At 40.5% G+C, this 13910-nt stretch overlaps 1 protein-coding gene across 1 annotated transcript in view; it reads right to left on the minus strand.

Annotated features, from left to right (window-relative positions):
- Nucleotides 1-8692: 8692 nt before the first annotated feature.
- The window catches only part of dph1 (diphthamide biosynthesis 1), a 72752-nt gene continuing 67534 nt past the window's right edge, over nucleotides 8693-13910 (minus strand). The window contains exons 11-12 of the mRNA XM_034866641.1: nucleotides 10930-11064; nucleotides 8693-9581 (exon numbers count right to left, since the gene is read on the minus strand). Of these exons, the coding sequence (XP_034722532.1) occupies nucleotides 9501-9581; nucleotides 10930-11064 (216 nt within the window). The 3' untranslated portion in view covers nucleotides 8693-9500. The remainder of the gene's footprint in view (nucleotides 9582-10929; nucleotides 11065-13910) is intronic.

Raw genomic sequence — 13910 nt, forward strand, 5'->3', positions numbered from 1 at the left:
GGTTTTAGGCTTATACTACTGTACATGTAAAGTAAATGGTTGTGCCAATTGAGCTAAACTGTTATCTTTCACTGAAAAGAACATAAATAAGGTTCAGATGGCTCTTTTATTTGTGCAATTTCTTTTTAACTCTTTCTTTAACTCAAAAATTAGAACAGGCACATTTGTAACACAAGTATAAACAGTTGCTACTTTACTGTATAAACTTGTTGACCTTAGAGGTAACATGAATTAGGCCTTTATGTACAGTGCTGCGCATGAGTATAGGAACCCATGCTTAAGTTGACTAAAAAAAGGAATAACAAAATCATCTTTTGGAATACGGTCTTATTGCCTTAATTAAAAAATGATGAAAAATCCAACCTTTAAGGACACAAATTTTCTTCGTGACTGAATAACATATGGTAAATAAATAAAGGTTCTTCCTTAAAATACAGGGGACAAAAGTATACACATCCGTATGTTATATTCCCATAGAGGCAGGCAGAGTCTTATTATTAAAGGACAGTTTTTTTCATGGATCCAGGATACAATGCATCCTGATAAAGTTCCATTAGCCTTTAGAATAAATCATCACATACCCTTCACCATACTTAGAGATTGCCATGGGGTACTTTTCCATAAAATCATCTCTCAATGCAATTTAAACCAACTATTACGCTAAGTGAAATTAAACCATGCCTATCTCTAAGGAATGGTGAAAGGTGGTGGTGATGTGGGGGTGGGTGGGGGGGTATTTTAATTTCAAAGGCCAAGGGAACTTTATCAAGATGCATGATCCATGATATAACTGGCCTTTAAAAGTAAAAATGTGCCTGGCTCTATGGCAATTCAACATAGGGGGGTGTATACTTATGCCCACTGTATTTTAAAGAAGGTTTTTTTTTTTTTACTTACAATACATTATTTATTCACAAAGAAAATTGGTGTCCTTAAAGGTTGGATTTTTCCTAATTTTTTTTAATTAAGGAAATAAAATCAATTTCCAAAAGATGATTTATTTATTCCTCTTTTTAGTCAACTTAAGCATGGGCTCCTATACTCATGAGCAGCACTGTACACAAAGGGATCGTATCTGGTAACAACAGTATGCTTGTTGGTGGGCATCCGAGTTCATCGGAATAAAGGAGAGGAAATCCAGACAGAAATTGTGAGTTTTTGCTCCTCTTTTCTTCCTGAGCGAGAAAACAAGAGTCGCATTAGTCATCCGCTGCAGTCCCACTGGGACTATTCATAAAAGGGTTTCCATTGTGTCTGTTAAACCGGTACAGCACTGTCACATCCAACTCTTCACTCACACTCTGAAAATGAAATGGTAATTAATAAACAATGAGCTCATGATGACCTCATGAGAAAACAATAGCCTATCAATCCACTCATGAATATTCATTATTATCTTTAATTTCCCAACTGTATCCTGATGGTTCATAACAGATTAGTAGTAATGGTGACATTTGGTGTTTTATTCATCTTAAGGCAATGGAAACTTTTATACATTTTGATTAAATAATGGCTTGATAACACGGTCAACAGGTATATTATTACACATTCTAACATTATTATTATAGAATAATATTATTATAGTGCAGTTTCTTTTCCTTTTTTACATTTGTCTATTTTTTTGACATTTAGGTCAATTCGTTCGGCATTTTCCCCCCACATTTTTGTCACTTTTTCAAACATTTGTTCACATTTTAGTCACTTTTATTGACATTTTTGATTTTTGACATTTTCCTTTTTCTTTTAAATTTGTCGCACATGTTCTTTTATCAATTCTATTTTCTCTAAATGTTTTATAATTGACAAAAATACCAAAATTCAATGAAACCGTGAAGTGATTACTTATTTAACTTTTGAAGGGCGTTATAGGGAACCATCCACCTTTCTTTGAAAGAAACTGAAATTTCTGATATAGCAACTTTTTAAAAAAGGGGTCAAATTTGACCCGAAGACAACAGGAGGGTTAAACGCAGCGCCTGAAAACACTTGTTTACAACTTGGTCCCAGGGTGAAAGAATTTGAAAACGCCGCCTTGCGTCTTCGTTTGGACGGCGAAGCCTCATACTTGCGTATCGATGAGGACATCGCCACACCCCTCGACCTGTAGCCTTCGACCTCTTACCCCGCAACAATGGCGGACTACATGCTTGTGTTCCTGCTGGAGAACATATTGAGCCTATTAGGGTTACAAAGCATACCGTGTTCGTATACAGCATGCTCCGCCTCTTCTTCCCCGTTTATTGATGAATTTCTGTAACAGAAACAGCGCCACATATAGAATATGAAGTGCGTTGAGTCGTTTACAAATGGATCCATTTGGATGCAAATGCTCTTGAAACAATGCCAGGGAAAACAGGGGGAAAATTATGGTTTTGGTAAGTGTGGACGTAGCCTAACTCTAAATCTGCTGCTTATGTCACACAGCTGATCATGATTAGAATAGTAGTAGTTTTGACTGGCAGACTGCAACTGGGAAGGCATCATTATAGCTCACATATGACACAGGGCAGACACGCGTTAATCATTTTCAAAGCATATTTACATTACTATTCACATCCACATGTCATATTATTACACTGGAGAAGTGACATGCATTTGGGAAAGGAGTCCATCACTGTCAATGGCCGCCCTGCTGCGTAGTTATTCCATCCTTTTAACAATGAGTCATATCTGTTAATGGAAAATGGTTGTCAATATTTTGACTGTGTTAAAAAAGAGAGCTGACATTACCTCTCGGTTTGTTACTCACAGATGATGAGGTAAGACGTCACCTGGGGGCAGATTCTGATTGGTTCATAGTAGTCAACCAAACTACTTGAGTGCACAATTCAATGTGCAGTGTGAATTCACATTAAAACTCTTTAATAGTTTAATCTTTTATAGTAATAGCCATCCGTAAATATATTCACTGTACTTAGTCCCCTGTAAATCTTGTTCACAATACTTGTTATCTATATATTATATCCATACGACAAATCTATCTGTAAAATTCTGTTTATAATAGTCTTTATTTCTATATTTATTCAGTACATATCCACCCTGCACTTACTGCTATTGCACTTCTGGTTAGACCCAAACTGCATTTTGTTGCCTTGTACCTGTACATGTGTAATGACAATAAAGTTGAATCTAATCTAATCTAAATGATACTTTAGTTACACATGAAAATACTTTATTTCACGTTTGTGAAATAAAGTATTTGCAGCGTGTGGGACTTCTTCAAATACGACGACATGTCGGGGCCCGCCGCTCCCAATTGGAAATTAGACCAAATCAATGTGATTACATAATCATTAAGAAAAGGTCAGTAGGCATATTCACGGATATCTGATCATCACAAACTAGCACATTGGCATGGTATAGTCTGTTCCTTAGCTTCAGGATTTCTTTAAAACACATCAGAGGCGGAGGGCAGTACAAAAGAGATCAGAACAGCAAAAAGTACAATGCATAAAGCGTTAACAGCGGCCCTCCACCATCCCATCGCTCCCACCTCAAATAAAAAACCACAACATAATAGTAGTGGTAGTATTACATATTACATTCATTTAAAGAAAAACTAAATTAAATAAATAAGCAGAATAATAAGTATATAAATTACCCCAAAAATGATATTAGTTATAATTTCCAGAGATGAACATGTTATGTACACATGTTATGTTCAAAGGATAGAGTATTAACCTGAATAAGTATGGGCATCGTCTGTGAGAGAAGGTCCATTGCGTAAAAAGGTTAAAAAATCTCCCCAGCGTGTCAAAAAGAAATGGCTTCTTCTTGAGGTTAAACATGATCTTTTCTGGAGGTACAGTGGGGCTCATAAGTTTATGAACCCATGCTAAAGTTGACTAAAAAGAGGAATAATATAAAAAATAAAAAAGATCTTTTGGAAAGATAAAGTTCCCTTGGCCTATGGAATTAAAATAGCCCCACATCACATACCCTTCACCATACCTAGAGATTGGCATGAGTTACCCCCCAAAAAATGCTGTGTGTGTGTGTGTGTGGGGGGGGGGGGGGGGGGGGGGGGGGGGGGGGGGGGGGGGGGGGGGGGCTATTTTTAATTTCAAAGACCAACTTTACCAGGATGCATAGTATCCTGTATCCATGAAATCACTGGCCTTTAATAATAAAAATCTGCCTGCTTCTATGGGAATTTAACATAGTGATGTGTATCGGGTGGGGGGGGGTTCAGTGGTAGAGTGGTTGCCTGCCAATTGGAAGGTTATTATGCCATTTAGTAGCCGCAACACGGGCTTAGCTTCAGGATTTATTATATTTTCCGCAGAGTATATAGGAACCTGGTTTTGGATAGTAAAGGGATAGACCACATGGGGTGGTTCAGAAGGTATTTGACAGCTAAATGTTCTGCCTGAATTGTGAAGAAATTCCAGGGAATGTTGCTGCTTGTGCTTGTTTGGAAAGTTTGTCATCAAAATCTCACCGCAGACCCTTTTGTTTAACCCTCATGTTGTCCTTGGGTCAAACTGGACCCGTTTTCAGTTCATTTTGATTTATTTTCTGTCGAAAAATGGGCCGTCAAAATAGGCGCTAAAATAAAAATATTATAATATCTAAAAACACCCACAACGTTGAAAAAGTGACAAAATGTCCGAAAAAGAGATAATGTTGAAAAAAAGCTTCTTTTTTTGGTCATGGTTGACGAGAAGACAACACAAGGGTTAAAGGGCCAGTAAATGAACACAGATTGCACCTTTCATTTATCATGACTCCATGATACTCCATTCTGAAACAACTGAAACTCCTCTGAAGTTTTGAATGGAATTGAATCAAGTCAATGTGTCATATGTACAGTAGAAATCAAGTTTTTCTGAACAATGACATTCATACTTTGCATTCCACTCCAAATGCTCTCACATGGATACGTAGCCCATACATTCCCGTTACAATACACAAGCAAACACATGAAAATTAGTAACCATTTGGCCCCGTCCCACTCCCAAGGTATGTCAGGATTAAATTAAATAATGAGGAATGGAGAATCACAGCATGACAGGAAAGCGCCGACAATCCACGGCAGGACGGAGTGGGTTGAGGAAAGAAGGTGACTTTGTCACAGCCCTGCGCTGGGGTGGCTCTTGGCCGGATGATCAGAGACAGACTGACCTCCTACGCAGCATTAGTCATCTCTTTACACCACTTATTTTCTTTCCTGCACTAAAGACTCTTTTTCAACCTTGTAGCAACCTTCCTTTTCACATAGCTGTTTGGCCCCACACACACACACACACACACACACACACACACACACACACACACACACACACACACACACACACACACACACACACACACACACACACACACACACAGACAGAGAGAGAGAGAGAGAGAAAGAGTCAGAAGCCTCTAGACATAATCATTTATTGTTCAAATTTCCACAGGGATGCGGATCAAGGGCTTGTTAAACACATCGCTGCTAATCTCCACCTTGAGGATAAGAGTCTTCTTAACCAAACTAAATCAAAGAAACACTTGCAATTAGAATAGTTTTAACATGAATAGAACAAGCTGATTTTTGCTGTTAAATTATGCCTTTAAGGGACCTGTTGCTTTTGTTTAGCTTTTCATGTAAAAACGGTCTGTTCTCCTTGTATTGCAGATCTGATTCTTAGCATAAAAATGGGAAAACAGAACACAATACGAGAGCTCAGTGGTGCCTGCAAACCACTTTTGGAGTTACTCATGCTGTAATACAGGTACAATAGCTCAGACCGGCTTTCTGTTCATTATGCATCTTCAGAAAATGTAATGCAGACACAGTTTGCACACTAACAACATCAGTCCATTATTATTGGCATAGCACACTCAAAGAAATCTCTCAAACGGTGTTCCTCTGCAGCTGAAAATTGATTTTTTTTCTCCCCCAAACAGTTTCTCATCAACCGAGAGTGTCTTGACAGATGTAAATACAGGTGAGCTAAACCAAAGCAGTCTAAAATTTCTAATATTCAGCAAAACTGCTGAAAGAATAGCAGAGGAATACAGAAAGAGGAAAGTAGACACTGAAATACAAAACTTCTTTTCACTCAGTTATAGATCTTTTAGGTATTTGCCCTCTACTGCCACTCCTTCCACAGCACAGCCCCGGTCACATATGTCACACTTTGCCTGACGGGAATAAAAAAAAATATATACATATGCAAAAAGAAACTTACAAAACAAATCTTCTCCTCTTCTGTTTATTTTTGTTGTAGTGCCATGAGTCATAACTTCTGTCTCTTTTCCACCCATGCATGATTTCTCTTTTGGATGAAGAAGTCTGTTGTTAATAATAAGAAAGCGAGAGAGACTGCTGTGATTTAGCCTTTCCCCGCTCGAGAAATGAAACAACTAAATACACCTGACAAACCCACAGAAAAACAATGACCCAGGCAAACAGTTCATATGTACTGAATATTATCACCTCTGGATGTTGGATGACGTGTGCTTGTTGAGGGTGCATTAACCGATGGTGTTTGAGTCATATCACAGCTTACTGCTGTAGGCTACACAAACAAGTGCTGGGGCGCCAATAGCAACCAGCTGACAATGCAGTCAGGGTATGTCCACATCACACTGAGCAGTGTGTGACTCGAGCACCTGTTGTGTAAAGTACAGACTCAAACCTGCAGCCTCTGCAGAGACGTAAGGGACATGTCTCTAATTCTCTGTGGTGAGCTGTGCCCTATGGACAAGAAACTGGATGCTGATGGCAGAGGAAGTGCGATGGCAAACACATTCGGAGCAGGCAGGGTGCATGGGAAGAAAGAGTTGAGAGATGAGATGCCAAGAAGGATGAAAGAGTGTGGAATTAAATTCCTACCACATCTGGAAAGAATTGCACACACCAGTTACGGAAGGACACTGGGTTCTTGCACCCTGCCAAGCACATTCACTCGTCATGCTGCCATGCCCTGCGCAGTCTTTCCACAGTGAAAAGAGTGTGCCTTGAATGCCTTACAGGACTTCACATAAGCTATGCAAACAGTGCCACCCAGTGGTCTCTCAGTGGTCGGGATAGCTGAATGATGATGAATCTGAGACCAGACCAGACTGACTGGGTTTACATTACTCACACAGCCGTCTGTCTGGGACTGGCACAGTTCAAACAGATCCGTGGGTCTTAACTTTCCAGTCTAACTCCCCTGTCAGCTTGCCTCCAGGAGCCATATCAAGTAACCTTAAAATGCTTTGAAATAGTTCCATCCAACTGCTCGGGAATTCACTTTTATTGAGTTTTAGGTTTGGTTCAGGTCCTTCATTTTATTTTTTTCCACAGGCATGGTTAGCAAGACATGACTTGCACATGTTGTGTTCTACCAGGAGCAATTATGACTGCATCCATTGCCAAATTGTTCATTATGGGAACAAGAACAAACACTGCAGCGGGTTGATAAGAAGGTGAGGCTGAGTCATGTAACATCAGCCTGGGACTACGCACGGACAAATAAAACCATTATGGACCGAGCCATATCTCACTAGCACACTCAGCCATACTTTATAGCCTAATCTTGTAAAAAAATGTTTAAAGAAGCAATTAACAAGGTTATTCCCGGTCAATTATTCCTTAAATGTTTTGATAGTTTGATGTTTTGAGGTACGTAAGGTAGGCATGTAGAAAATTGACATAACCGCATTATCTACTGTGTGTAATGTAGGTGTAAATATTTGCTCATTGTACTGTAATTTTTCAACATGGATTTATGGTAGCGTACTTGTTGCCAAGGTAACGATCAACGCGGATGCAAATATACAATAAGCAATAACAATGAGATAATGCAGTTTCAAGATTTATACACAAAAACGGAATATTTGTAATTGGATCAATAGTTTAAAATGATCAACCAAAATGAAACGCCACACATATCTACGTTAACAATTGTAAATCTAATTTCACACATACTGAGAAAAAATAAAATAGATTTGATTGTAAAAACATTCTACAGTAGTGTGCATACATCAAAGTGTCCAGACCTCTATTATTTTTTCTAATTATGTTAGCGATGTAATAAGGGCTCGATTTGACTTTAATTATGATATTGAAAGAACCTTTGGTTCCTCCTTTTGTGTCTAAAATGGTTCAAATGCTAAACCCAGCAGACCAAATGTAGTCTTGCCAGCTTGGAGTTTTTTTGAGAACACATCCCATTTTACTGATGTTCAAATCAGTGCTAAATATTTAAAGCAAAACAAATCTTTAGGCTGTGATGAAACTGCACACTTTAGATGGAAAGAGATGAGGATTTATTCAACCGTTCCCCATTTCCCCGATAGAGTGTGTTAAATAAAAATAAATCAAACCTCCGCTGCGAGAGAGCTCTGCTGCCCAATAATCTATTCTTGACCGCCGTGCATCACACACACTGTACTGGAGAAAGTACTGAGCTCTTCAACATAACAGCCACTAGTGGGACACGTGAGACACATCATAAGACAGACATCTAGTGGGACGGCCTGCATCACACTGGCCTCTGTTGCCAAGGAGATACAACGGTGGAAAGTAGAGGAGAGGGATCTGATTGGAGAAGTCTAGTGGTTGTAGGCAAATAAACAAAACTCACAGAACATACCCGCTTGAGACAGCGTGCTGGAACCTGGCGAAGTTCTCGGGGTCAGCTGGAGCCACGGTGTGCTGCTGTCAGTCAGTTTCTGCTCTGACAGCCAAACAGCAATGGGTTTTATTTATATTTTATTTTTATTTTTATTTACTGACAGACTCCTCCATCAATAAATAATGAGGATGGAGAGCAGTCGTGACTGGCCCTGCATGGATCTACTGTAGAAACTCGTACGGTTTGTAAGGCCGAGGGCTTCCACATGGCACTGAGCTGATCAAAACCACTCACACAACCAGCAAGGGTCCATTCCTGATTTATTGTTTCAGAGGTTGATCACAAAAACAAGACAGAGAAACAAGGTTGTGTCGTTGCGCATCCCATTATAGAAGAATGATCAAATAAAGTGCTTCATACAATATGTCAACGCTTTTGCAACTTACAGTGCTTTGCAAGGCCGACTGGTTATATTTGACTAAATCCAACCACATTATCGCTTTCCTTCCATTTAATGTTCACAAGGCATTCGGGCATGTTTGCTCCATAAATCGCAAAAGCCGTGCGTGCATTACAGAAAGGGCCACAGTTCCCTCTGTGCAGGATCAACTTCTTTCTTAGCACCTCAGAGAGCTGCTCCTTCATGGGAATGTGACTCACATGGACATGTATGACCTTAAACACACAAGCTACACTCTCAGTATTCTGAGTTCAGAACAAGTGCAGAAAACGTGAATAAGACCAGTGAATTTGGTTCGACCCTCTTTAAAACGAGGGATAATTTGTGGCTGGTAATCCGTGTGAGGAGCAGCTGAGGGCTCCTGTGGGTTTACCTCTGCTTGTTATATCCCGTCTGGACAAATACCCACTGTCTTCTTCTGGTCTGACCTCCCTCCAGCCGTCAGCAGAGGCAGAAGCACTGGCAAACACAGAGCTGGGCATGATGTGTTATTTCCCTTGACAGTCACAGGGGGTGCCCTGGTTCTGCTCACACTGCTTGGTAGGAGGGGCTGGCTCCGATCCTGGTTTCTGCAGGCAGGCAGTGGGACAGCATTAACACTTGGAATAGAGACAGGACCCACCTCAGACAGATTAGTGGTAATACGGGGCAATATGGCTACCGCAAGGTGTATTTTTGTGGCAGCAACTGCTGGATATGACAGAAGTTCAACAAAAAGCCAGAAAGATGTGCACTTAATTAAGTGCATATCTTTTCTGGCTTTTTGTCAGGTCTTTTTTTATTTAAAGGTCCAGTGTGAGAATTTCTCCCATCCACCGTTGAGATCATAGATCGCAATCAACTCTCCCGCGCCACGCAGTTCAAAGTAGCTACGGTAGCCTTCACGCTTCAAAAAGCCGCTCTTCTCTTGTTCGTTTTTCTGAACGAATAAGAAGACTTCTGTTCATGAAATTTGGATTTGGAACACGTGTGATCCTCTATGTTTCCTTCTTCAAACTTGCAGGGGCCGGGAAGCAACGAAACCCATTAGCTGCTTTAGCATCACCTGTGAGTGTACCGTGTGACGGAAAAAACGGAAGGCGGAGCAGTCTATCCTGTGTGTCCCTTGCAGGCTAACGTATTTCAAAATGGCGCATTGCATATAGAGCGTCTACTACAGATCACGCAAATGGAAATGTAAAATTTCAAGCTAATAGGAATACTTGGAATTGATGGTGGTGGTAAAATATTCATGAAAAAGGAGTAGTTTGTGAACGGGCAATACAGATTTTAATAATAAACAACTAAACACATTTAAAACACATTTTAAACACTGGACCTTTAATAAAGCAGTACAAAAATATGGATTTCACAAGGAACAGGGCGAAAGCAGTGTTTTGCTCAAGTGTTCCCATAGATTATTTAGTTACTTGTTTATTGACATTATTTCTACGGGGAATATGTACATATTTCAATATGTACTGTATGTTTTCTTTTTGTAGTGTGTGCCTTTATACATATGTAGCCAATTATAAAGAATGTGTTAAAGATAAGGATATAATATAAATATTCATAGTGATTATTATTGCTATATGTTATGTATGTTAAGTCAATATGGTGTTTGTCTTCTTTGAGCTTTTATTGCATTAACATATATATATATATTTTTTTTCAAATGAAGCATTCATTATACATATATATTTTTTTACTAAATGAGACAATGTATGATGCACATCAAGGACAAGGTCACAAGTCCACGCCTATAAGAGAGGCATCCACATGCATGTCCTTTAGTCATTGTGCCACTGGGTGTCAGTGTGCTGACATTCTGATAAACACATGCTGAACACAGTACGGTTTCTCTTGATGCCAGCTATTCTTCTCCTCTCCCCTCTAGTTCCTCATCCATCCCTCCTTTTATCTCCCAGCCCTGCCTACCTGAGTCTGCCTGCGCGTGGGCCGCACTGGTTGGTTGTCAGGGTGGTTGGGGGCCCACGGCCCCAGGCTCTGATTGGAGTAGAAGTCCATGGGGTAGACTTCCTTCCAGCCGACCTCCTGTAGAGCCACAGCTGCCTGAGAGATAGTGAGACGGATAATCCCAAATAATGTAACAACAAATAAAGAACAAGAAGCTCGACGATCTTAAAAGGGTACCACCGTATTTGGGCAAAGCAGCTGCAGGAAACCGCACAGCGATGAGAAGTCGCAGCAGACAAGACAGGTGTCATAACATTAAGCTTGGATAACAGGCAGAGTTGTCATGTTATCCCTATGCAGCTGCACTGCATGGCACAACAGCTGTTAGAGAAGAGAGCAACAGCACAGGCATGACAGTACAGTGACTTTAGTCCAGACTGCTCCATATGGAAGACAAGTGCCTGTGAATAATGATTCTAAATGAAGGAGGGAGCAGCTGAATGACTGAACAGATAAATAAATAAGCGTGTTGAAGGAAAGAACAAATCATTTGATTGTTCATTTATTTCTTCTTTATAACTATTTCAGACTGGTTAGATTGCAAGAACTAACTTTAGCTTTATGCAATTTGGTATAACTTCCATGATGAATGGATGTATGATGAGAAAACAAGTCACGTGACGCATTAGAGACCCTAGTTTAAAAACCCTAGTTTAAAAGTGCAGTTTTAAAGCTGCACTATGAGATAAGAAAATAAGATAAGAACACCTTTATTTGTCCCACAGTGGGGAAATTGCGGTCTGTAACAGGAAAGACAAAAGCAGAGAAAGATAAGTGTACAAGTAGCATGTGTCTTGTGTACTTCAAACAAAGAAGTACTGTTCCAACAGTAAAATATAAACAAAGTTACTGTACATTAAATAAGACTAAAACAGACTATGCTTTATACAGTCTCCTGCGGCATTAATAAATACTGGTAGTATAAAAGTTATGAAGGGCAATGCACAATAATACAGATATTGCAAACTGTATTATACACTAATTACACATGAATTAGTAACATTGCACTTATGAAAATTGCACAAATGAAAATTATGCAATGATGTAACAATGGCACATGGGATATATATCCTGCATGGTTTCAGCCCGATTTCATTTTTGTCTCAAATCGCAGGCTTCTCTCCTGGATCCGCTAGCTGTCTGCCCCCTGAATCCACAATGACAAAGCCCGGTCTCGGGAGACAACGCAGGGTTTGTACATGTCAAACGGACACTTGAGGCACAGGATAGGCATCAAAACACAGCAAACCACTCAGGCCAATCCCCGAGAAGATGGTTTGGGGAGGGCGTGGGGGATAGTGACAGCTACGGAAACGTGGAACTCGGAAGGTCAACAGAAGTGACCATGCAGGAACTCTTAGTGCACCTTTAAAAGTGATGACATCTCTAACCTAGAAGGACGTAAGTCCTCCCGGTTTCACAGGTGTGTAGCTACTGTAGTTTATTTTGTTAATTTGGTGTGTACCAACAGTAACAAGGTAGTGGTCTCTTACATTCTGGCTGCATCTTTAATCAGAAACAGGAACACACCCCTCCCCTTAAACGTGCGTTGTTTTTATTACGTTCATATGAACAAGAAACAATGGAGGATAACAGCAGCAGTAGAGCTACAGATATCATTTACCTTGCTCCAAATAATGAGCTAATGGTCGTATTTTTTTCTATTTATGTTATCTATAAAAAGGTCAAACGTAGCACTTCATATCCAGCTACTAAAAACACAATCTATGGCTCAACTGAATGCCCTTATGTTTCCTCCTATACAAACAAACACACACACACACACACTCTATACTGGGATAAATCTGTCATGTTCTGCCTCTCCTTTCCCCAAACACCCTTTTTCTTCATTTTCCTTCTCCTCTGCCCTTATTTCACCCGCCTCCTCCTCCTCCTTTTACCCACCGCTCTCTTCCCATCCCCTCTCACACCAACTGCCTCTCTCTGTGGAAGCTAGCTTCTCTTGCTAATCCCTGCTCTGACAGAAGAGCCAAGTGTGTCTTATTGACTATAAATATAACATGAGAAGGACCGAAAATAAATGCTGCTGCCCCCCCCACCCCTTTCCCCTCCACCCGCCACCCGTCTCCTTGCTCACTCCACCCTCCCATCCCTTCCCTCTTCATCGGGAATGCCACAGTGAAAAGCACAGTGCACTGGGACGTATAACCCTCATAGGTACGAGATCGGGGTGAATTAAGACTCATCACAACTGCACACACATGTAGACGCAAGTGCAGTTGCGAATTATTTAAATGCGCAGAGAGTGTTCCCAAATAGCTAGCAGGAGGAGCAAAGTGAGCTCTAACAAAAAGGGCTAAAGAAAAAACAGATTTCCTTATTACAACGGGGCAAATTTCAGACTTCACCATTATACCCTTAATCAAAAACAAAAGAATCATCCCTTTTTTTCTTCCATGGTCTATGCTATCATTCATTATTCTTAATGGCCTCACTCGGCAATGCATGTGCTGCACACGCCGTGCGCAAAATTGTGCAGCCGCAGGACAGCAGCAAGCATTAGAAATCACACTCAAATATTCAAGACAGCAAGTCCCCTCGCTGCCATTTCACAAGGATCCAAATCAGCAGCGGATCTTTGAGGAAATACATTGAATGGATTAATAGTTGGCATTGATTGCTAACCAGCCAAGTCGCATAATGGCACATAACTGCCAAAGCCATCACAAAGTGGCTACACCAGCTGCAACAACAACACAACGCGTGCTTCAAACGGATCTTTATGAGTTGCTGACCGATCTTTTTCTCTCCCTTTAGATAAACAAGACAGCTGCAGGGGAGGAGCGGTGCTGTGTGGTCCTGTGGCCAGAAGGGGGAGCTCTTCTTCTGCTGATGCTGTTTTATGTGTGCGTCTGTGTGTGTGTGTGTGTGTGTGTGTGTGTGTGTGTGTGTGTGTGTGTGTGTGTGTGTGTGTGTGTGTG

This window comes from Etheostoma cragini, chromosome 3 (genome assembly GCF_013103735.1).
Source record: "Etheostoma cragini isolate CJK2018 chromosome 3, CSU_Ecrag_1.0, whole genome shotgun sequence".
Taxonomy (NCBI): Eukaryota; Metazoa; Chordata; class Actinopteri; order Perciformes; family Percidae; genus Etheostoma; species Etheostoma cragini.